Source organism: Ziziphus jujuba, chromosome 2 (genome assembly GCF_031755915.1).
Source record: "Ziziphus jujuba cultivar Dongzao chromosome 2, ASM3175591v1".
NCBI lineage: Eukaryota > Viridiplantae > Streptophyta > Magnoliopsida > Rosales > Rhamnaceae > Ziziphus > Ziziphus jujuba.
Genome location: NC_083380.1, coordinates 14,346,866 through 14,372,379, shown reverse-complemented (window position 1 = coordinate 14,372,379; position 25,514 = coordinate 14,346,866). Strand labels below are relative to the sequence as shown.

Here is a 25,514-nt window from a genome sequence, read left to right as displayed (position 1 = left end):
AAGGCCTAGCGAATTAAGCTAGTTCCATTTTTTTTTCAAAAGTAGTCCTTTTCTTTCCCCGGACCGCTTGTTCAATACTGCAAAAACAATCGATACACCATAGGTTGGCCTAACCCAATCCTCTCGTACTAGGGTTGGCTCCTTGCAGTTCTCCCTTTAACACCGACAGTAGATAGGAACCGAACTGTCTCACGACGTTCTAAACCCAACTCACATACCGTTGAATCGGCAAACAACCGATTCTGTAAGAGCTGATTCAATTAGTAGAATGTGAGAAACAGAGCTAGAGCTAAGCTTTAAGCACGAGAGGATGACCTTTAACCGCTACTTTAGTGGATTCAATTCCTTCATTCAAACCTAAACCCAAAAGAGCCCACGGAGTTCTTCCCCGAAGGTCAAGCCATAGTCCCTGTCCCTGGGAGAAGTGTAAGGAGTTCCTGTAATCAGTCTCTCAATAAGAAGCTTTCTTTTGATCCTATGTCATTAATTTAGTCTTGTCTTCTTGCAAAATTATGGATTCCTAAGCTCTAGCTCCTCGAGAAGGAAGAAACTACAGCTCGAAAGAAGAAAACTCAAACCGGCTAGGTGTTCGAGTATCGGTGGAAGAACAAGCCTTTCTTCCACGACCACCTTTACTTTCCTTCAAAAAGGGATCGTGAGAGCGGTTATTAGCCAATGCGTCAGCCTGTGTGTTTTGTCTTCGACATACTGTTACATGAGATTCAAGAACCAAAACTACTCGTAGTCTTGAGGGGACAACATCCTCCTAAAAACTACTTCTGGGCCTCCTCCAGACACACCTAGGACCGGAGAATGCCCTCCTTCTCCATCTTGTCTAAGTATACTATTATAAGCTCTAACCGCAGGTATGGGGAACAGCATTTCACCGTTCGGGAGCAGTAGAATTTCGATTGAAGAGCCAGGTCTTCTATTGATTATTGATTCGACTAGAGAGAGGGACTCCTAGCAACAAACTTGTATGAAGGGGCCCCATGGAGATGCAGGAGATGCAGGAGCCACCAGCCGAATCGACCAATAAATGATAGGCCAGAGGGATGGGCTCATTCGATGAATTAGTGATACCTGGCCCTTCCTAACAAAGAGATGTCCCTGAAATAGGGGATTGGTTGATCGGAAAGCTCGGGCAGGAGAATCCATTTCTTTTCTTGTATTTATTATTATTCTGATTGATCTGTAGTTCAAGGGCACTCTTCCTAATCCGAGTTTGAGATGGAATAAGACCCAGACGTAGATTCCCATCGGCTGGGAAGGGGTTTTGTCTATTGATTTTTTAAGTAGCCACAAGATGTTGTCAACAAATTACGAGCCGAATGGGCATCTGCTATGGTCAAAGCTATTTCAAACTCATGACAATTTCTGCTTGGTAGCCTCATTGGGTTTTGTAAATTTTGTTCATTCTTTGGTACTTCTTATTAATTTATTAAATAATGATTTTGTAGCTTTTGTAAAAAATATTTTTTATTTATGTAGTGTACAGGTTTTTTACTTTTTGTTTACAAAATCAATTTTTTTTTTATGAATTTCTTACTATCCTTTAAATTCCTTTGTTATAATTTTGTCTTAAACAATTCATTCGAATAATTACAAGCATCAATGGTAATGACAACAGTGAAGGCTAAAAGGGGAAAGAAATTTAAAAAATGAGGCCTAAGCCGACGCTGGTACATGCCAACGGCAATGGCTTTGGTATTCTTAGAGTTTTTCTACTCTCTTTTAAACTTTCATCTTTTTAATGATTTTCTTACGTTTGTTTAAATTCCTTAGTTATTAGTTTGTCTTATACAATTCATCCGAATAAGTACACGCATCAATGACGCATACAATGTCATTGGTATATGTGAAAGCGTTGGATTCGGTATTTTTTAAGTTTTTCATTTTTCTTTTAAAATTTGTTAAGGATACAAAAGAACAAAAAAGAGGCCTACACCGACGCTGGTACATGTAAATAGCGTTAGCTTTGGTCATTTAAAATTTAAATTCCTTTGTTAAAATTTAGATGATGCTGAAGAGAAAATGTAGTGTCGGAGTTTATGCATAAGACGACGATGAAGTGAAAACGTAACATCGGCGTCGGTCCCCTAGTAAACGTAACACAACATCTGTTTGTTCTAGCTTGATTCTTTACAAGATTTTGCAAAGTTTGTTTGAATTCTGCAGTAATTATTTGGGCCAAAATCGGTGCAAAAACATGTAAGAATCAAACGAAATTACAAAAACAATACACAAAATAAATACATTTAAGCCGACACTTGGTCATTTACCTAGCGTCGGCATTTATGATTAAGACGACGATGACGCGAAAACATAACATCGGTGTTGGTCCGCTGGTAAACGTAACACATCATCATTTTGTTATTCCTTGATTCTTTACTGGATTTGGCAAAGTTTGTTTGAATTCCTCAGTAATTATTTTGACCAAAGTTAGTGTAAAAACATGTAAAAATCAAACGAAATTACAAAGGCAATACACGCAATAAATAATCTTAAGCCGACACTTGGTCATTTACCTAGTATCAGCGTTTATGATTAAGACGACGATGATGCGAAAACGTAACATCAGCGTTGGTCCCCTGGTAAACGTAACACATCATCTTTTTGTTCAAGCTTGATTCTTCACATAATTTTGCAAAGTTTGTTTAAATTCCTCAGTAATTATTTCGACCAAAATCGGTACAAAAACATGCAAGAATCAAACGAAATTACAAAGGAAATACACTCAATAAATAATCTTAAGCCAACACTTAGTCATTTACCTAGCGTTAGCATTTATGATTAAGACAACGATGATGCAAAAATGTAACATCGGCATCGGTCCCCTCGTAAATATAACACATCATCTTTTTGTTCAAGCTTGATTCTTTACATGATTTTGCAAAGTTTGTTTGAATCGCTCAGTAATTATTTCGACCAAAATCGGTGTTAAAAACATATAAGAATCAAACGAAATTACAAAGGCAATACACTCATCAAATAATCTTAAGCCGACGCTTGGTCATTTACATAGCGTTGGTGTTTATGATTAAGACGACGATGACGTGAAAATGTAACGTCTACATTGGTCCCATGGTAAAAGTAACACATCATCTTTTCGTTCAAGCTTGATTCTTTACATGATTTTGCAAAGTTTGTTTGAATTCTTTAGTAATTATTTTGATCAAAATAGGTGCAAAAACATACAAGAATCAAATGAAATTATGAAGGCAATAATAAAATCAATAAATTATATTAAGCCGACGCTTGGTCATTTACCTAACGTCGGCGTTTCTAAGTAAGACGACGATGAAGTTAAAATGTAACGTCGACGTTGGTCCCCTGGTAAACGTAACACATCATCTTTTTGTTCTAGCTTGATTCTTTAATTGATTTTGCAATGTTTCTTTGAATTCCTTAGTAATTATTTCGACCAAAATCGATGCAAAAACATGTACGAATCAAGCAAAATTACAAAGGCAATACACTTAATAAATTATTTTAAGTCGATGCTTGGTCATTTACCTAGTGCCGGCGTTAATAATTAAGACGAAGATTACGAGAAAACGTAAAGTTGGCGTTGGTCCCCTGGTAAACATAACACATCATCTTTTTGTTCAAGCTTGATTTTGTACATGATTTTGCAAAGTTTGTTTAAATTCCTTAGTAATTATTTCGATCAAAAACGATGCAAAAACATGTAAGAATCAAATGAAATTATAAAGGCAATGCACTCAACAAATAATCTTAAGCCGACCCTTGGTCATTTACATAGCATGGGCGTTTATGATTAAGACGACGGTGACATGAAAATGTAACATCGGCGTTGGTCCCATGGTAAACGTAACACATCATCTTTTTGTTCAAGCTTGATTCTTTACATGATTTTGCAAAGTTTGTTTGAATTCATCAGTAATTATTTTGACCAAAATCAGTGCAAAAACATGTAAGAATCAAACAAAATTATAAAGGCAATAGACTCAATAAAATAATCTTAAGCTGAAGCTTGGTCATTTACATAGCATGGGCATTTATGATTAAGATGACGATGCCATGAAAACGTAACATCGGCGTTGGTCCTGTGGTAAACGAAACACATCATCTTTTGTTTCAAGCTTGATTCTTTACATGATTTTACAAAGTTTATTTGAATTCCTAAGTAATTATTTCAACCAAAATCGGTGCAATAACTTGAAAAAATCAAACGAAATTACAAAGGAAATACACTCAATAAACTATCGTAAGCCAACGCTTGGTCATTTACCTAGCGTCGGCATTTATAATTAACACGACGCTGATGCAAAATGTAACGTCGGCATTGGTCCCTTGGTAGTAACACATCATCTTTTTGTTCAAGCTTGATTCTCTACATGATTTTGCAAATTTGTTTGAATTCCTTAGTAATTATTTTGACCAAAATCGGTGCAAAAACATGTAAGAATCAAACGAAATTATAAAGGCACTACACTCAATAAATAATCTTAAGTCGACACTTGGTCATTTACATAGCATGGGCATTTATGATTAAGACGACGATGACGTAACAATGTAACATCGACAGTGGTCCCATGGTAAATGTAACACATGATCTTTTGTTTCAAGCTTAATGCTTTACATGATTTTGCACAGTTTGTTTGAATTCCTCAGTAATTATTTAGACCAAAATCGGTGTAAAAGCATGTAAGAATCAAACGAAATTATAAAGGCAATACACTCAATAAATAATCTTAAGTCGACACTTGGTCATTTACATAGCGTGGGCGTTCCTGATTAAGACGACGATGACGTAAAAATGTAACATCGGCAATGGTCCTATGGTAAACGTAACACATCATCTTTTGCTTCAAGCTTGATTCTTTACATGATTTTGCAAAGTTTGTTTGAATTCCTCAATAATTATTTCGACCAAAATCGGTGCAAAAACTTGCAAGAATCAAATGAAATTACAAAGGAAATACACTCAATAAATTATCTTAAGCCAAAGCTTGGTCATTTACCTAGCGTCGGTGTTTGTAATTAAGACGACGATGATGCAAAAACGTAACGTCGGCATTGGTCCCCTGGTAAACGTAAGACATCATCTTTTTGTTCAAGCTTGATTCTTTACATGATTTTGCAAACTTTGTTTGAATTCCTCAGTAGTTATTTAGACCAAAATTGGTGTAAAAACTTGCAAGAATCAAATTAAATTACAAAGGAAATACACTCAATAAATTATCTTAAGCCGACAATGATGCGAAAATGTAATGTCGGCTTTGGTCCCCTAGTAAACGTAACACATCATCTTTTTGTTCAAGCTTGATTCTTTACATGATTTTGCAAAGTTTGTTTGAATTCCTCAGTAATTATTGCGACCAAAGTTGGTGTAAAAACATGTAAGAATCAAATGAAATTACAAAGGCAATACACAAAACAAATAAACTTAAGCTGATGCTTGGTCATTTACAGAGCGTCGGCGTTTATGATTAAGACGAAGATGATGCAAAAATGTAACGTTGGCGTTGGTGTAACACCCCGTCCCGAATCGCACCGGAATCCGTGCACGTTGACCGAGGTTGACCATTGACCGATGACCGAAGGGGGTCAAAAGTTGACTTTTTGACTCGGTGAGAATTTCGAGTTGACCAGGGTACCGTGGTGAAGTGCATGACGCCCTGAGTTCGTAGACTAGTAGCACGTCAAAAACGGAGCTACGGTTTGAAAGTTATGGGCGAAACAAGTTGCGGTCCAAATTGTCCAAGGGGTGCCGGAGTTGACTTTTTGTTTATGGGGAATTGAGCATTGACTCATGCATGGTTGTGAAGTACTCGTCGATACGAGTTCACAGACTAGCGGCACGCTCAAAACGGACATCCGGTTAAAAAGTTATGGACGTTTGAAGTTTACCGGATACCGTATTATTTTAATGTTTTTTGGGTCGATGAACAGTGAAACGCCACGTGTCAGTTTCTGATTGGTCCACGTGGCATGAACAGTGTCACACAGGGGTTTTATTTGTTAAAACACTCGGGGAAGAGAGAGAAAGAGAGAGAGGAGAGAGAGAGAGAGAGTCACCGGCCGCCGGTCATTTTCACGTTTTCCGGCCTAGTTACTGTACACGCACCGGCCAGCCAGATTGCCCACCTCATTTCCGGCAAAACCTCCAAATTTCACGGCGAACGGCCGCCGGACGCGCCCGGATCGGACCTCCGAAGTTTGGCGGCGATTTTTCCCCCTCCACCGCCGGCCACCGCGAATCGGCACTATTCCGGATGATATACAGTACACGCGCCATACACCCATCATCCCTCTCCTCAAGTCCGGCCTACCCACCAAAAATCACGGCCATCGGACCACCGACGCGCCGGGATCGGAGCGTTTTCCGGCGAGGGGTCGGAAATCTTCAAACGGTGATTTCTCTGCCGTCCAACCTCCGTTTTGCTCACCGTCGGTCCCGTTGGATTGCTCTCCTCACGATCTACAAGTCTGCAAAAGTTCACAGCCAACTGCCACCGCACGCACGCGCCGCCGGCGACGGTTGCCGGTGACCGCGGCGGCCCGCCGGAAAATATTGTTCCGGCGAGTACCCGAAATTTTCGGCCAGCTCCAGTCCGCTGTGTTCGACCTCCTGAATCCGGATCCGGCTTCCGTTTCCGCCAATTCGCGACGGTTTGGGAGAATTGCGGAGCCGAAACTCGAAAAGCTTTCCGGCGAGATTCCGTCGGGTCCGATCACTGGGAAGTAAGACCGAATCTGTGATCAGCATCACTCGAGCTTCGATTCGGTATATAACTCGTAAATTCTAGATATCGTTTGTGTTTTGACCCCCCGGGTATCGGGTATTATTTACCCGAATAAAATATTAATTTATTTGACTGTCTGTGAATTTTGTTCTAGGAGCACCGGTGAGTCGTAGAATTGATCCCGTAGTGGATCATAGGTTAATTGCGTGCTCCAGGTGAGTGACCCACCTTCAATTTAATTTTGGGAAATTTAATTGGTGAATATATTATGTGTGATTTAAATATTTGGAATTTAATTTCTATGTGCCAAATATTTATTCAATTTATTGTGGAATTATTTATGAATTTATTGGATTTAAGAACATGTGCATTTTACAAATTTATGCCATGTGAAATTATGCTATGGTTTTGAGGATTTCGAAATTGGTGTGATTTTAATGGTAAATTGGGCACGATTTGATTTTCAAATATTTCAAGGAAAATATTTGGTTATGTTGGTGATTTCAATATTTATAAAATATGCCCATGGAATATTATGAGATTTGATTATGATATTTCGAGAAATTATTTATGCTTGAAAAAAAAAATATATATGGATATTTGAATTGATGGATTTGGAAGTTGGTGGATTTGAAAATCGTGGAATTTATGGTATGGATTATAAGGAAATTGTGGAGAATTTCCCGGTTCAAGCGGATGGATTATGCCCGCTATGCTTATGAAAAATGTGAAATTTGTTTTATAATTTAAATTTGCGGATTTTATAATTTTTAGATGCACCGTGCACGTACTGGTGTTCTGATTATGTGATATGGTATATGTGATATGGATATTGTGCACACGGATATGATTAGCGCGCAGGTGGGTGTGAGTAGCGCGCAGGTGATATTATGAAGGTGTCCTGTGGATGCCATCGGAGAGGGTGGCCACCCCCCTTTGGCCGGGACACCAGGTTAGCAGCGGCGCAGTGGGACGCCACGCGACCGTATGCCGGTTTCTCTCTATAACCTCCTGTCTGGCAGTACCTCGGGACGCTGGGTACTCTGGCGCCACTGGTATATAGTGGGTGCATCAAATGATTTTCAGAACTGTGTTTTAAAAATAAAATGTTTGGAAACTGTATTGGAATTAAAAATATAATTATTACTGTTCGGATATTTATTTGATGTCTTGGTTTTGGGGAATATGAATAAAGGGTTTTGTGAAAATGTTTTAAAAGGGGAACCTTTCCAACTGAGAGAATTGTAAGGGTTTTGAGAGAAATTATTATTTCCAAATAATTATTATTTATACTTATTACTGTGATATTATATGGTATAGTAGTAGGGTCGCTCACTGAGATGATTAGCATCTCACACTCTTAAATTCCGTTCCTCTAGGTACCAGGTTGTCGGTGTGCATTCGGAGCGGACTTGATCTTCCTCGCTGTTTTAGTTCGGCAGTACCCGTTTATTCTTTTATTGCAGTTGTAATATTTCTTTCACTCTTGTTGTATTTATTATGCACTGGATTACTGTATTTATTTTGGAGTGCTGTAATTTGTGGAAACAATTTGTAGTCTGTGGGAGGAATAAGGGGATGTTGTTAGAAGTGTGTTTTCAGTGCAGGTAATTTGTGGTAAGTAAATCCCTTAGGGGAGGCTCTGCCGGATTTTCCGTTGGAGGGTTCGGTAGAGTTTCCCTGGGATCAGGGCTGTCTAGGGTTCCGGGGAAGGAATTCTGGACGGGTCCTGACAGTTGGTCCCATGGTAAACGTAACACATCATCTTTTTATTCAAGCTTGATTCTTTACATGATTTTGCAAAGTTTGTTTAAATTCCTTAGTAATTATTTTGACCAAAATCAGTGCAAAAACTTATAAGAATCAAACGAAATTACAAAGGAAATACACTCAATAAATTATCTTAAGCCAACGCTTGGTCATTTACCTAGCATCAATGTTTATAATTAAGATGACGATGATGCGAAAATGGAACGTCGGCGTTGGTCCCCTGGTAAACGTAACACATCATCTTTTTGTTCAAGCTTAATTCTTTACATGATTTTGCAATGTTTGTTTGAATTCCTCAGTAATTATTTTGACCAAAATCAATGCAAAAGCATACAAGAATCACACGAAATTACGAAGGCAATAAAGTTAATAAATTATCTTAAGCCGATGCCTGGTCATTTACCTAGCATCGGCATTTATGAGTAAGATGACGATGAAGTTAAAACGTAATGTCGGTGTTGGTCCCCTAGTAAACGTAACACAATATCTTTTTGTTCAAGCTTGATTCTTTACATGGTTTTGCAAAGTTTGTTTCAATTCCTCAGTCATTATTTCGACCAAAAATTAGTGCAAAAACATGTAAAAATCAAACGAAATTACAAAGGCGATACACTCAACAAATAATCTGAAGCCGACGCTTGGTCATTTACATAGCATCGGCGTTTATGATTAAAACGACGATGATACGAAAATGCAACGTTGGCGTTCGTCCCCTAATAAACATAACACATCATCTTTTTGTTTAAGCTTGATTCTTTACATGATTTTGCAAAGTTTGTTTGAATTCCTCAGTAATGATTTTGGCCAAAATCGGTACAAAAAGTTACAAGAAGCAAACAAAATCACAAAGGTAATACAGTCAATAAATTATCCTATTTTGTGGACGTAAGCCGATGAGTGGTCATTGGTATAGCATCGGCGTTGTTCCATAAGACGACGGGTAGTTGTCAACGTAGCGTCGGCGTTAGTCCCCTAATAAACATAACATATCTTTTTGTTCTACCTTTATTCTTTACATGATTTTGCAAAGTTTGATTGTACTCCTCAGTAATTATTTTGAGCAAGATCGGTACAAAAACTTACAAGATGCAAACGAAATCACAAATGCAATACAATCAATAAATTATCCTAATGTTGTGGAGCAAGCAAAATCACAAAGGCAATACGATCAATAATTTATCCTAATGTTATGGAGCAAACGAAATCACAAAAGCAATACAGTCAATAAATTATCCTGATGTTGTAGTCGATGATTAGTCGTTGAACTAGCATCGGCGTTTACACATAAGACGACCAGGAAAAGAAACCATAGCGTCGGCATTTATCCCCTACTTAACATAACACATCTTTTTGTTCTAGCTTTATTTTTTACATGATTTTGCAAAGTTTGTTTCAATTATAATTTTGTCCAAAATCGGTACAAAAACTTACAGAAGCAAACCAAATTACAAAGGCAAGACAGTCAATAAATTATCCTAATATTGTGGCTGTAAGCCGACGAGTGGTCATTGACCTAGGATTTTGCAAAGTTTGTTTAAATTCCTCAGTAATTATTTTGTCCAAAATCGGTGCAATAACTTACAAGCAGCAAACAAAATTACAAAGGCAATACAGTTAATAAATTATCCTAATGTTGTGGCCTTAAGCCGACGAGTGGTTGTTGATCTAGCATCGGCATTTATACAAAAGACGACGATAAAGCTTCAATGTAGCGTTGGCGTTGGTCCACTAAATTATCATAACATCTCTTTATGTTCTTGCTTTATTTTTTGCAAGATTTTGCAAAGTTTGTCTAAATTACTCAGTAATTATTTTGTCCATAATCGGTACAAAGTTTGATCTAGCGTCGAATTTTCTGATTGATTTAAGCTTAGGAATTTTTGTAGATTTTGAGGTTTGTTAACAATTTTTGTAACAAAACCTTAGTCATTATCTTGTCTAAAATCATTTAAAAAATTTACAAGCATCAATGGAAATTTCAATAGTAGTGAAGGATAACAAGAAAAAGGCACTTGGAAAAAAAAATTAAATAGATACAAACGCCGATGTTACAATATCTAAATAGGATCGGCATTGGTGTACATTTTGATTTTTTTATTTGTTTTATTACATTTTGTTTACAATTATATATCATTTTTTGGGGTCTAAAATCATGTTGTAATTTAACAAGATCATCGAATTTACAACATTGACATATAACAAGAAACTTTTTATTCTAAAGCCGACGCTTGTTTGTTTCCGTAGCGTTGGCGGTGGTCCATTTTTTAATTTCTTCATTTTCTTTGTAACATCTTTTCTTTCTAATGATTTTTTTGATTTTGTTTAGAATCATTTGTCATTATTTTGTCTAAAATCATTCAAAGAATTTATAAGATCAATGGAAATTAGAGTGGTGAAAGATAACATACATAAACAAGTAATAAAAACAAGGGGTAAGCTTTACATGTCAAAATCACGGCTTTGCTGGTTGATTTAATCTTAGGAACTTTTGTAAATTTTATGGTTTGTTAACGATTTTTGTAAAACATTTACAAGCATCAATGAAAATTTCAATAGTAAAGGATAACAAGAAAAAAAACACTTAAATAATGAGTTGAAAATAGCCGATGTTATTATTTATAAACAACGTTGGCCTTGGTGTACTTTTTAATATTTTAATTTTGTTCATGATTTTTTTTTATTGATTTTGTATATTTTTTTAACATTATTTGTGATTATTTTGTATAAAATCATTAGAAAATTTACAAGCATCAATGGAAATTACAATAGTGAATAATAACTATAAAACAAAATTAAATAAAAAAATGTAATACGCTGACACTTTTACGTGTATGTAACGTCAGCTTTGGTTCAAGTTTGTCAATTTTTATTTATCTATTTTTTTAAATTATCTTATAACTTTTGTTTCAAAACCTTTATCCTTATTTTGATGTAACGAGAAATTTATAGAATCGACAAGTTGCACTGAACTTTACCAAGTATATCCATTAGTACCATTTTATATGATTCATTTAGAATCGACAACAAATAGAAAAATGCCATTTAATTAACGAAGTCATATTGCATAGTTCAACAACATAAGTCAAATTTTTTTGGGATACATTTGCTTCTAAAACAAGGACATAATAGAATTTAGTACATAATTAGTTTACCAACACACACATATATTGTCACTTGGTCAATAGCTAAACATTTTAAATAAACTAAATAATAAAATTACCGCAACTATAACACTCTTAAGGTCATTTTGGTGGCTCCTCTTAGTATTCTTTTGAATTGCTTCAAGAATATTATTAGATTTCTCCACTTGCAAGGACAAACGATGAATTTCACTGATAAGTATATCCATTTTGTCAACCTTAAGCTCTCCTTCTTTTGCCCAAATGAATTTACCACATCACTTTTCCTGTGTCAGTTGAATTTATAAAATGAAAACCAAATGAAAATTTAATTAATTTATTAGCAAAAACAAATGCTAATTCAACACATTCACAATTCTGTACGACTTGTTCTTCATCTAAGCATTTCCAAAATTGATGATATGGGTTCTTATCTGTCTTTGAAGTTTTTAAATGCATATAATGTCCTCACTAGTACTAGTTGACATGCTTACACAATTAATCTCCAGCTGTGACTTCTAAATAAGACAATGCAAGATTTAATAAGCCATTGGTTCACATTAAATAAAAAATAAATAAAAAAAACAAAGTAGTGGCTCACAATTACTAACCTTTGGGATTGTCTAGGAGAAGGCTTGGACGGTGGAAGCAAAGAATATATGGGGCTAGGAGTGGGAGATGGCGGATTTTATTTGGGAACTTGGAAATGCTGAGAGATGGTGGGATTTGAATGGGGAATTTTGAAACAGTCCGAGATGGTGGATTTTATTGAAAATTTTGAAATTTTAAAATCGTAGGAGATGGATTTCGAAATTTTGCAAATGATGAGGTCTGTGAACAGTTGTGCGGCGCGGGAAAAGAAATGATTTTTTATTGCGGGATGATTGCAATTTCTCATATATAACAGGGAAGTATCTAATCCGTTCATTATATATGTTGAAATCCAATGACTAAGCATTTTCGCCTGTTTTTAGACCGCACCTATTATGGTCAGGACCGACCTGACCATAGAATCTCTCTCTCACTCTCTCTCTCTCTCTCTATATATATATATATTTGTATATATATGTATGTGCATACACAACATCATCATCCAAAACCTCTTGTTTAAAAGAAACAAAAAAAAGGAAAAGAATACCAGAAATACATTACTTTGATGTTGACATTATCAATAATATACTTCTAAGCATTACATATATTATTTTACTTTTTCCTAAACCGAAGATTTTTGGATGATGACGTTGCATGTGACTTTAATTTAACAGTCAAATAGTGTGTACATATTATAAAAAGCTAAAAATACCAATTGAATAATGTACCTAATGCTTGTAATAATACATCATTGATGACGTCAACATAAAAATAATATAATCTCTACCAAGCAAATGCCAATTAACTATATAACCTTTTTCTTTTTAAGAAAAAATTATATTAAATAAATAATGCTAGAAGTACCACGTGATCTTGGTACCATATCGTAAACAAACAAATAAAGCTAAAGGTTATCAAAGTAAACAATTATTTTTATTCAAAAAAATGTAATTTAATAAATGTAAGTATTAAAATACTATTTGAATGTGTAAAATGATATTGATTTAATTGATAATTATTTACATATATTTTTTAAATGTGGTAAGTCTAAGACACTGGGATGGAAGAAATTTATTGTGAAAGATATATGTATATATATATATATATACACACCATTTAATCGTTAAATTTAACATCACTCAATTAATAGATGGGTCATTTTGATAAATACTTAAAATTAAAAAGAAGTTAATGATGAATTTTTCAAAATATAAGACATGAATTAAAATAAAATTGAAATTTCCAAAATATAAGATATGAATTGAAATAAATCTAAGATGTTTAAATGAAATTTGCCCTTAGATTTTTATTTATTTATTTGGTAAATCTTTAAGGACTTCAGTCACAATAGAATGTGATAACCCAAACCCTTTGGCTAAGGAAGTAAAATAATATATATGATGCTAAAAATACATCATTGATGATGTCAACATAAAGTAATCTAATTTAATACATGTCAATTAACTACTAAGTTATCTTTTTCTAAAAATATATATGTATATATAAAAATATATATATATATATATATATATATGTATATGTATGTGTGTGTATATAATTAGTTTCAAATCTGAAATTTAATTTTTCTAAAATTTGAATTTAAATCTTAACTTTTGATTTATCATTTGAATTGAAAAAAATTGTGAAGCATATCCCAAAAATAATAAATTAAAGGAAGATATATATATATATATAAAATGCTAAAGATACCACATTATCTTGGTATCATATCATAAACAAAAAGTAAAGTTTTTTTAAACAAAAACGTAAAGTTTTTTTTTTTTTTTTTTTTGTTCTTTTGGAAAAATAAACTCAAAAATTTATTAAGAAATAGGAATGGCACACATATCCTCTTCAAGAGTAGGATTCAACCAATCTGGTCCATCGTCCATCCAAGATTCAAAATAAGATAGAGATGAAGAGTGGCGAGCCACAAATGAGTAGCTTTGTTTGCTTCTCTTGGAGCAAAAGAACAAAGAAATTGACTATGAAAATCAAACAGCATTTTAGTGTCCTCCACTAAATAGCAATCCTTCCCCAAGAAAGTCTCAGAACCCATGAATAGAACAAGTAGCTTCTTTAGAATCACTTACCAACTCCCCTAAAAAAAGCCAGCTTGTAAATAATATCTTTCACTGAATTTACCTCCACCTTTTTGCTTCTTTTCTCCATATTACGAATCATGGTACTTTTCTGTATTCCGCTAATCAAACCATAGTTGCACTAACACAAATAATAGAAGGATAAAGCAGCAAGAAGGCAATTTATCGCTAGCCTGTTACCCAGTTTGCTGCTCTGCTTTTAATAAGGAAATAGAAATTCTCATCAATTTTTTTCCTCTAACAATCAAAGAGCTCATCCAAGATCTTTTCACCAAAATGCAGCTTGATCATCCCTTCCACGGCAGTTCTTAAATGAGATGCAGGAGTGGAGGAGTCACTTGGTACAGGAAGAGGAAGACCTTCCATTCCATCTATTATGCTAAAACAGCCATTTCTTTCAAAAGTAGCTTCTAGTTCCTGGGGAGACATGCGATATGTTGGCATATTAATGGAGTCTACTGTCTCCTCACTAATTATTCACTGCAAATTTATTTTGCGAATTAATTCAAAATAACCCAAACTTTATTCTTTAAGCAAAGATTCAATATCAGATATATCCAATTGCATACACAAAGGTAATTAGAAATTTCTCTTATTATTACTGAGTCTTTCATATATACTTGAAATACAGGGGTGGCAACTTTTTCTTTATTTGTCCTGTTTCCACAGTTAAGGCTAAAGATTTCTCATTAAATGGGGATGGCAATCAATGTCTCTTACCTTCCTTGCCAAGTCCACGAGGCAAGACTCAAGAAGCTCCAAAATCATATTTGGCAGACTTTGAGAATGATGAGTTCCACTGGGGACACCAGGAAAATTGAGAAGGGGGAGTTGAGCTCCGGGGGGCACAATTTATTTTTTTTCCCAAATAAATTACAAAATATAAGTTATTTGGATAAATTCTGGAAAACCAAAAAAAATTGAAAATACTTTGAAATTGATTGTATAATGGTAAATTACATAATTTATTGACACGTTAAGCAGTCAAAAATGGCTTCGTGTGAGGAATTACTTTTCAGCCAAAAGAAACGTACGTGTGTCAGTGGATTTTTCAAAGGTATCCGGTGAAAGTATACTCCATTTCTATATTTAAAGAAATAGACGAATTCATTCAGATGATGAATGAGAGAGGATGTGAGAAGTAAGCCGGACCCTCCTCGATCCAGATACAAGGTTTTGTTACAGCCTAAGCAACCTAAAGCAAAATTAACTAAGGCATGTGCTATTTTATTATTATATATAAATATATATTTAACTTTCTCATAATCATATATTTTTTTTATTTTATATGTCTAGTATTATTCAACAAATATACATATAACTCATATAATGATTTTTCAAAAAAAAGAAAAAAAAGAAAACCTTATATACTTATTTATCAAATTAATTATGCAAACAATAATGCTAATGTCATAAAATATTCATCATATCTGTTTACCATATAATATTGGAATATTATTATAACATTTAATTGATTTTTTGTTCACTTATTCATTTAAAAGTTTAATATCTATATTTAAATTATATAAATATTCAAATTAATAATATATTTTCACATCAAAACAGAATATATAACTTAGATAACTATTTGTCAACGCAAATCATGCTTAAAATTTATTGTGCAAAGATCCATGATTTTTCTTTTAAAAGATGTCAAATGAAGTGGAAGTGCTACATATATATATATATATATATAGGTTGCCACTTTAGCACATATTTTATTTTACAATAATATTATAAATATTTAAATATTTATTAAATTTATTTATAAAATAATATGTATTAAAATATTATTAATTAACATATTTATACAATTCAAATATGAATAAGTATTCTTGTAAACAAATAAATATATAAAAAAATAATTAACTATTATTGCAACATCCATATATTAATTAATAAATAAATTTAATCAATATTTTAAAAATATAACATGGCAACATATTGACTCCTTTTGTCCCTACAACAAATTACGTAACATAAATTGTTTAAAAAATTTCTCTACGCATTGGCTATTTTTTCTCTACAATAAATTACGTAACATAAGTTATTTGGAAAAATTCTCGAAAATCAAAAAATGTGAATTTACCTTTAAATTGATTGTACAATGGTAAATTAAATAACTTGTTGACACGTTAGGTAGTAAAAAATTATTGCGTGTGAGGTACTTTCAACCAAAAGAAATGTACATATATAAGTGGGTTTTCCAAAGGTACGTGTAACAGTGCAAACCACCCGCATGTAGATATTATCCATTTTGGACCTGGGAAGCCCATACTAGTGGGACTGGTAGGCAAGGGTTGTAAGAGAATTTCCCCTAACGATTACGATGCATTTTGACAGAACCTTGAGGGCTGAGTTGTAAGAGGATTCTCCAAGCCCAAAGAGACAATATCGGACACGGGTGGTCTGAGCTGTTACAGATGGTATCAGAGCTGGACCTGGATCGGTGTGCCAGCGAGGAAGCTGGGCCCCAAGGGGGAAGGATTGTGAAATTTCACATCGGTTGGAAAGGGGAACGAAGCATGGCTTATAAGTATGTGGATACTTTTCCCTTGTAAACGCACTTTAAACCCGTGAAAGCTGAGTTATAAGAGGATTCCCCAGACCCAAAGAGAATAATATCCACATGCGGGTGGTCTGAACTGTTACATATGCGTTGAAGTATATATTCTAATTCTTTAACATATAAAAATAAAATAACAAGAAAATAGGAAAAAGAAGAATCCATTCAGATGAAGGATGAGAAAGGATGTGAGAATTGAGAAGTGAGCCGGACCCTCTTCAATCCAGATACAAGGTTTCGTTAGAGCCTAAGCAATCTAAACCAAATTAGCTAAGCCACGTGCTATTTTATTATTAAATTATATTTAATCTTCTTATATATTTTCTTATATTGAAAATATGAGATTGAAACTTGTTTAACATTTGGCTGTCTCTGCGACTGTCTTTTGAAAAGCAAAATAATAACAATAATAATTTAGTAGATCCTATCCTATTAGCTCCGGCCGTCTCACAGAAACGTGTGGAGTTCACGTGGGTCACATGAACATATTAGAAGATAGCTTTTTGAGTACTATAGACCTTCATGACCAAGTTTTATTATAAGAGAAAGGAAACTTAATTTATTTGTGCTACATATGCAAACAAAATGATCAATCAGATGCTCCTCATTTGTCTCCACCTCCTTGCGCATCTTTATTCCAGCTAACTAAGCTAGTTTTTTGCTATGCGTTTAAGAATGATAAGGAAGTAGACCGCCTTCCCAAACTTAAAAATGGAAGAGTTCTCTTCAATCTTCTTCCCGTAAGAGTCAAAGATCACATCCAAGATTTCTTCACCAAAATGCTGCTTCACTACTAGAATCGCATTGATAACTGACGCAATAAATGCGTCGCACAAAATAAATAACGACGTATCGCACGGTGTAGCCTAACGTCTTGTCGCTAAATCTATAAGACAACAAGCGACGCATTATAAGAGTTGCCTATCTTTGAGTTTTTAGCAACTCATATTTACTTTTAGCGACTCATTAATAGAGTCGCTTATTTAGCAACGCATTAATAGAGTTGACTATTTAGCGACACATTATTAGAGTCGCCTATTTAGCGACGCATTAAAAAAGTTTACTATTTAGCGACGCATTCGTAGAGTCGTCTATTTAGCGACGCATTAATAAAGTGACTATTTAGCGACGCATTAATAAAGTGACTATTTAGCGACGCATTAATAGAGTCGCCTATTTAGCGACACATTAATAGAGTTGACTATTTAGCGACGCATTAGTAGAATTGCCTATTTAGAGACACATTAATAGAGTCGCCTATTTAACAATGGATCGATACTTTTAGCGATGCATTATTTCTTAATGCGTCGCCCCTTTTTTTTTTTTTAAATTTTGTGAAAAGTGATTAAAATAGTAAAAATATAAAAATAATTAAAATACAAAAAAATGAAAACTATCTTCATCCAAAATAAATAGAATACAAAAATTTTAAATAAATATTTTGTCATAACAAATTAATTATCAAATAAATTAAATATCATCTCATTGATATATTTTTACATAATTTGTAAGCTATTGTATTTTTCATAACAAATTTAATATTAATTAAACTTCCATGAATGCATATTCATTGAGATGGAAGTTGACCTCTTGTTGACGATATTACATCCTCATACTGCATATAGAAACATTAAAAAAGTTATTAGCACCACTTATGCAAAATAAATAAAATATTAATCATTATTAAATTTGTAATTTAGTATAAATGAAAATTTAAAAAATATTACCATTGTTCTTAAGATTTGACGAATCACATTTCTCTCCTCACAGTCATTACAAACATAGTCACTCTCACATCCATCCTCATTATCATTTTCATCAACACTTGGGAACTATATGACAAATGGATTGTGAGCCATCTTTGTATCTCCAAGAACATCTTCTTCAACAACCATACGATGTTGTGGTGAAGTTAAAACAATAGACCATCTTGATTCAAGTTAATCTTCAACACAAAATACTTGTTGAACTTAGCAAAATAATGTCAAGCAATATCACAAACATAATTTCTAAAAAAGCAAGATTAATAAAACCCAATGAACCTAAGCTGCAGTTAAAATGAAAAAAAAAAAAAAAAAAACAACCCACCTCATGTCAAGAAAAAAGAAACTAACCTAAACGATGGAGATAAAGAAAGAAGAAAACCAAAAAATCACGAGGGCGACAAAGAGAAATCTAGCTTCTGGGCCGACGACAACGTAGGCAAATGAAAAATGAAACTTGGAATATCTCACTCTTCAAGTCTCTCTTAGATTGCTTCCAAATCTAATATCGATTAGGTGGTGTACTTGATGTAGTTTTAAAAAAGAAAAAATGGATTCAAAGAAGCGCGTAAAAATTTAAAAATGCGCCAAAAATTTTCAAAAAATGGCAAGAACGCGCTTTTTCTCCCAATTGCATTTTTTTTCTTTGATTAATATTTTTATTTTTCAACTACAAATAAAAACTGAAAATATTTCTTAAAAATGCGAAGCAAAATATCGAAGATTGCTGTTTATTTTTCTGTTTTTCAAGTACACCTTTATTCTTTATAAAATTTGCATGTCTTTCAAAATTTTTGTTTTTGTTAATTGAGAGAATAGGCGACGTATTCTCTTCAAGAAGGATCGCCTATTCTTGAATTTTGGGATCAAGCGACGTATTATGGTTGAAAAGCATCGCCTATTTCATTTTTTTATATTTTCTTTATAATCTTTAAATAATTTTTAAATTGTTCATGCAGCAATCCAATGAAAATAAATTCCATTAATCTAAAAATAGAAAATAGTTTTGTCAATGCTCTTCTCAGTTATACATATATGTGTATAGACGAGACAAAATATCTAAAGACCTAATTTGATATAGGGTACCAAATATAGAATTCTAATTTAACAAGCATTTATTGACCAATTTATCTAGATAAGTATGTTAAATGAGCTTAACTTTCATGTGTTTGTGGTCATTGATAGTTTACTTGTTTTTAAAAATTGAAACTCTATTAAATTGCTTTTTCTTAAAAAAAAATAAAAAATAATTGAAGGAACAGGCGACGCAATTCCACTAAACACGTCGCCTATTCCATTTTCTTTTTTTAATCTTTAATTAGTTTTGTTGATTGGTCATCTACAACTTAAAAAAAAAAAAAAACATATTTACAAAACTAAAAAATTACTAAAAATAACTTTCAAATTGAAAAAAAAAGTTAAAAATTGGATGGGTGAAACGGCAACGCAGTTGTTTACAAATGCGTCGCCTTTTAGTCTATTTAGCGACTATTTCTTAAAAGACTGCGTCCCCTAAAACTATACTAGCTAGTTCTTATTGTATTATTTGGCCTGGTGGTGTGGTGATTTCTTGAGAGTGTAGGAGGTCTTGGGTTCAATTCTTGTTATGGCCCTATTTTGATTTTATTTTTTTAAATGTTTAAACAAAAAAATTGAAAAAAAAAAAAAGAACAGGCGACACATTTGTTGAAGAATGCGTCGCCTGTTCTTGTATTTGGCGACGCATTGTTTGAATAATGCGTCGCCTAACACTATGTTAATCAATTTTTGCGGTATCAGTACATATAAGTCATTTGGCCTGGTGGTGTGGTGATTTCTTGAGAGTGTAGGAGGTCATTTTGATTTTATTTATTTTTAAATGTTTAAAAAAAATTGAAAAAAAAAAAAAGAACAGGCGACGCATTTGTTGAAGAATGCGTCGCTTGTTCATTGTTTGAATAATGCATCGCCTAACACTATATTAATCATTTTTTCCTGTATCAGTACATATAAGCCATTTGGCCTAGTGGTGTGGTGATTTCTTGAGAGTGTAGGAGGTCTTGGGTTCAATTCTTGTAATGGCCTTATTTGTTTTTTTTTTTAAATGTTTAAACAAAAAAATTGAAAAAAAAAAAAAAAGAACAGGCGACACATTTGTTGAAGAATCGTCGCCTATTCATGTATTTGGCGACGCATTGTTTGAATAATGTGTCGCCTAACACTATATTAACCAATTTTTACTGTATTAGTACATGTAAGTGATTTTTTTTTTAAATGTTTAAACAAAAAAATTGAAAAAAAAAAAAAGAACAGGCGACACATTTGTTGAGGAATGCGTCGCCTATTCATGTATTTGGTGACGCATTGTTTTAATAATGCGTCGCCTAACACTATATTAGCCAATTTTTGCTGTATTAGTACATATAATCATTTGATTTGGTGGTGTGGTGATTTCTTGAGAGTGTAGGAGGTCTTGAGTTCAATTCTTGTTATGGCCCTATTTTGATTTTATTTATTTTTAAATGTTTAAGCAAAAAAATTGAAAAAAAAAAAAAAGAACAGGTGACTTATTTGTTGAAGAATGCGTCATGTATTTGGCGACGTATTGTTTGAATAATGCGTCGCCTAACACTATATTAACCAATTTTTGCTGTATTAGTATATATAAGTGATTTGGCCTAGTGGTGTGGTGATTTGTTGAAAGTGTAAGAGGTCCTGAGTTCAATTCTTGTTATGGTCCTATTTTGATTTTATTTTTTTTTAAATGTTTAAACAAAAAAATTGAAAAAAAAAAAAAAAGAACAGGCGACGCATTTGTTGAATAATGCGTTGCCTGTTCTTGTATTTGGCGACGCATTGTTTCAATAATGTGTTGCCTAACACTATATTAACCACTTTTTGCTGTATTAGTACATATAAGTGATTTGGCCTAGTGGTGTGGTGATTTTTTGAGAGTGTAGGAGGTCCTGGGTTCAATTCTTGTTATGGCCCTATTTTAATTTTTTTTTTAAATGTTTAAACAAAAAAATTGAAAAAAAAAAAAAAAAGAACAGGCGACGCATTTGTTGAAGAATGCGTTGCCTGTTCTTGTATCGCCTGTTGTATTTGGTGATGCATTGTTTAAATAATGCGTCGCCTAATACTATATTAACGAATTTTTGCTGTATCAGTATATATAAGTCATTTGGCCTAGTGGTGTGGTGATTTCTTGAGAATGTAAGAGGTTTTGGATTCAATTCTTGTTATGGTCCTATTTTGATTTTATTTTTTTTTTTAAATGTTTGAATAAAAAAATTGAAGAAAAAAAAGAATAGGTGACGCATTTGTTGAAGAATGCGTCGCCTGTTCATCTATTTGGCGACGCATTCTTTGAGTAATTCGTCGCCTAACACTATATTAAGCAGTTTTTGTTGCATTTGTACATACAAGTTATTTGACTTGATGGTGTGGTGATTTCTTGAGAGTGTAAGAGGGTCTGGGTTCAATTCTTGTTATGGTCCTATTTTGATTTTATTAAAAAATAAAAAAAAAATAGTGAAGAGAGAACAGGCGACTCACAATCTTATTGGTGCGTCGCCTGTTAACTATACATATATATATATATATAAACCTCAGTTTTGGTGCACTAATATTTTTATTGATTGTTATTATTAAAATAAAATTAGATTGATTAAAAGATCTAAAAAAAATAAAGTGAAAAGAGAACAGGCGATGCACAATCTTACTGGTGGGTCGCCTGTTACACATATAACAAAAAAGAAAAAAAACAAAAACCAACCTCAGTTATGTTGCTCTAATATCTTTATGGGTTATTTGTTGTTAAATTAAAATTAGATTAATTAAAAGAACTAAAAAAAAAAGTGGAGGAGAGAACAGGCGACTCACAATTATATAGTACGTCGTATATTTATTGAATTTTTACTGACGTATTAACCTCAGAGTCGCGGTTTTATTTTTTCAGACGTGTTTGTTTCGTAGCGTCGCTAAATGAGTGTCGCTAAATATCAATTTTCGCGTAGTGCTTGATTATCCCTTCCATGGCAGCTCTCAAATAGGATGCAAGAACTTGGCCATTAATTTTAGATTCGCCAGAAATATTTGGTATAACAAGAGGTAGGTATTCCACTCCCTCTATGCTAAAACATCCATTTCTTTCAACAGCTGCTTCTAGTTCTTGGGGAGACATGTTATATATTGGTAAATTAAAAGAGTCCACCTTCTCCTCACTAATTATTCCCTGCAAATATATAGTAAAAAGAGTAGCATCCTTAAGTTAAGATTTATTTTTCAATTAATTCAAAGTGAACCTAAACTTATTTAGAAAAGATAGCAATATCAAATATCAAATTGCACAATGTTAGAAAAATACTTTCATTATTACTAAGTTTTGCACATATATTTTATTGCCGATTTGAAATGAGAGATTGATATCAATTGAACTAGATTATTTTAGTTTGATCCAATCAATTTGGACTATTTTAGATTTAATCAACATTAGACTGGATCAGATTTAAAATAGTATAATCAAATTCAGTTGAGTTTATATTTTTAATCGGCCTAGAATCAATGTTTCTTACCTTCCTTGCCAAGTCCATGAGGCAAGATCCAAGAATCTCAAAAGTCAAACTTGGCAGACATTGAGAGTGATGAGTTCCATTGGGAATTCCAGGAACGATGAGTACCATTAATCCTCCACATACAATCTCTTGTGCCCTGGCTTGTAGAAATTGCTGCATATCCTTATCGTATTGAGCTTTATAAGCCAAAACTACTTCATCTCCCGAATTCGAGTAATGAATCCGGCCCTTATTCCAAGCAGGAGAGTTCTTGTTCACCACCTCTTTTGGTGCTCTAGAAAGCCACTGTATGGCAAAAGAAGAATGAACAAAGTGAAGAGAATTCTTTGGAAACAAGCGACCATGGAAAGATCCAGGAACACCTGCTGCATAATATCGCCGGTCTTGAGGGAGGGATGTGAAAAGCTGGTTGAAATCATTTGAGCTATGATCGCTAAAGAAAACTTGAACATCCGGGATTTGTGAATTCAATCCTTCGCTCTTGTATTTGGACCCAACTGCTGCGAGTACATTCTGTGCTGCAAAGAATGTATTGGGACCAACAGAGCAACCCAAATCTGCAATTCGGAAACTTTTGGGAGAAAGTAGGATTTCTTTGTCAAGCTTTTCTGCAATTGCTTTCTTTATCAGTTCTTTGGCAGAATCGATAGCTTTCCTCTGCAAAAATGTACCAAATTTGCAAATTCATTTCACAATTGATAATAGCCGAACCAAACAAGATTTACTTCTACTACAATAATTGTTAGAATACCCATAACCGTCAACAGTCCGTATAATTAAGCCTGGAAAACAAATTACACACAATCCAAAAGTATCAGTAAAAAGTTTTTCTAGCTATCTCTATAATTATATAACAATATGTATGGAAATTTTCTTATCGACTATCGTGGACTAAAATGAATTCCAACAACAGCTTACAAATTCATGTAGACGCCCTTATTAGCGCTCCTATTCACTAATTGTGACGCTGTCTTTTGACTTTAACTTTAGTCCACGATCTAGATAAAAGCATCTTTATATATATATATATATATTATATGAAATAATTACGTAGACCTGCTGTGTAGAGTTCTTGGCATAACTGTAGAGACCATCTCCACCCATCATTGGATATGCTTCTTGCACAGTCCTTGTTTCCTCTGTTGCCATCTCTCTTCTTTCTTCTATTTCTCTCTTAGTGGTTTGCAAGTATATGTTTTCAGGATCAATTGTTCACGAAGTTTATAGTGAATAAATTATTTGATAAGCTGAGTAAGTGTTATTAGTCAAAAACGTCTTGTGATTACTCAACCACTACGTAATATATTTAGTGCCGCATCACTCTCACAAAGCAATTCGTTGATTTGAGATTTGCTATTTGTTATTAATGGTATATCAGTGAAATTTTTTGGGTGAATGAGTATCATTTATTAGAATTGATGGTTCAATGGAATTGATTTTTTATAGTAAAAATCTAATATAAAAATATAAATATTTTTGAAATAATCATTTAAATGATGTAAAAATTTAATTGATAATCCAACATCAAATAATGATATATATATATATATTTTTGAATATGCATATAAAGGAAAACGAGTAGCATTTTTATATTCACATAAAATATTCATATAAAAGAAAGAGCCACTTTCATTTATAAGTCAGGCCTCAATAATTAAACAAAGAACAACCGTGGAATTTCTGCAGATACTTATAAATAAGGAGATAATTTATTTATTTATTTATTTTTTTTCATTGCAAATACGTACCAACTGGCATTTGATTGTGTACACACCGCCAATCAAACCATATTTACATTGATAATGCATACGTTTCCTTTGAGAAGATATAGCACAACGGTAAGGCCAGTATTTATCATATACTGTACGTACGGTTTAACTTTTAAAGAAAGAATCACAAATCTTTTTGAAGAAAAAATATTAAATTTCAATAACCAAAGGCATTTCTGTCGACCAAAGCAAAAGGTGACTATTTGTGTAAAACATTATTAATTATTATTATTACTATTTTGTTTTCCTGAAGAATTACCTTTAAAGCAAAAGAAACCAACATGAGTTATGCGCCAAGAAATAATAATAATAACTACTGAAGGGTTTTCCAAAGATATTTGTGAAGTATAATTATATATATATAATCCAACGTTACTTTTGATAATAATTTTTATAAAACAATGTAGCACTTTAAACAATGGTTTCTTTAAAAATTATTATCTAAAATAACATGCCCATCTTAATAAAATATGGATGTCTGCATTAGAAAATTCTCATATATATATATATATGCATATTTAAACAACCAAACTCAAATCCAAACAAATATCATTTTCTTTAAATA

At 33.3% G+C, this 25,514-nt stretch overlaps 1 protein-coding gene across 1 annotated transcript; it reads right to left on the bottom strand.

Moving 5' to 3' along the window:
- Nucleotides 1-17,511: 17,511 nt before the first annotated feature.
- Nucleotides 17,512-24,335, bottom strand: LOC107418619 (loganic acid O-methyltransferase-like). The gene is made up of 4 exons (XM_048474700.2): nt 24,237-24,335; nt 23,181-23,837; nt 22,619-22,840; nt 17,512-17,646 (listed from the first exon to the last, which is right to left on the bottom strand). The coding sequence occupies exons 1-4, from the start codon at nt 24,327-24,329 to the stop codon at nt 17,512-17,514; spliced, it is 1,107 nt and encodes a 368-aa protein (XP_048330657.2). The 5' UTR covers nt 24,330-24,335.
- Nucleotides 24,336-25,514: the final 1,179 nt, after the last annotated feature.

Coding starts and splice junctions, on each gene's coding strand:
- LOC107418619 (XM_048474700.2), bottom strand. CDS start 24,329: ATGGCAACAGAGGAAACAAGGACTGTGCAAGAAGCATATCCAATGATG. Junction 23,838..24,236: donor CCAAGAACTCTACACAGCAG/GTCTACGTAATT, acceptor ACATTTTTGCAG/AGGAAAGCTATCGATTCTGC. Junction 17,647..22,618: donor AAGGGATAATCAAGCACTAC/GCGAAAATTGAT, acceptor CTAGTAGTGAAG/CAGCATTTTGGTGAAGAAAT.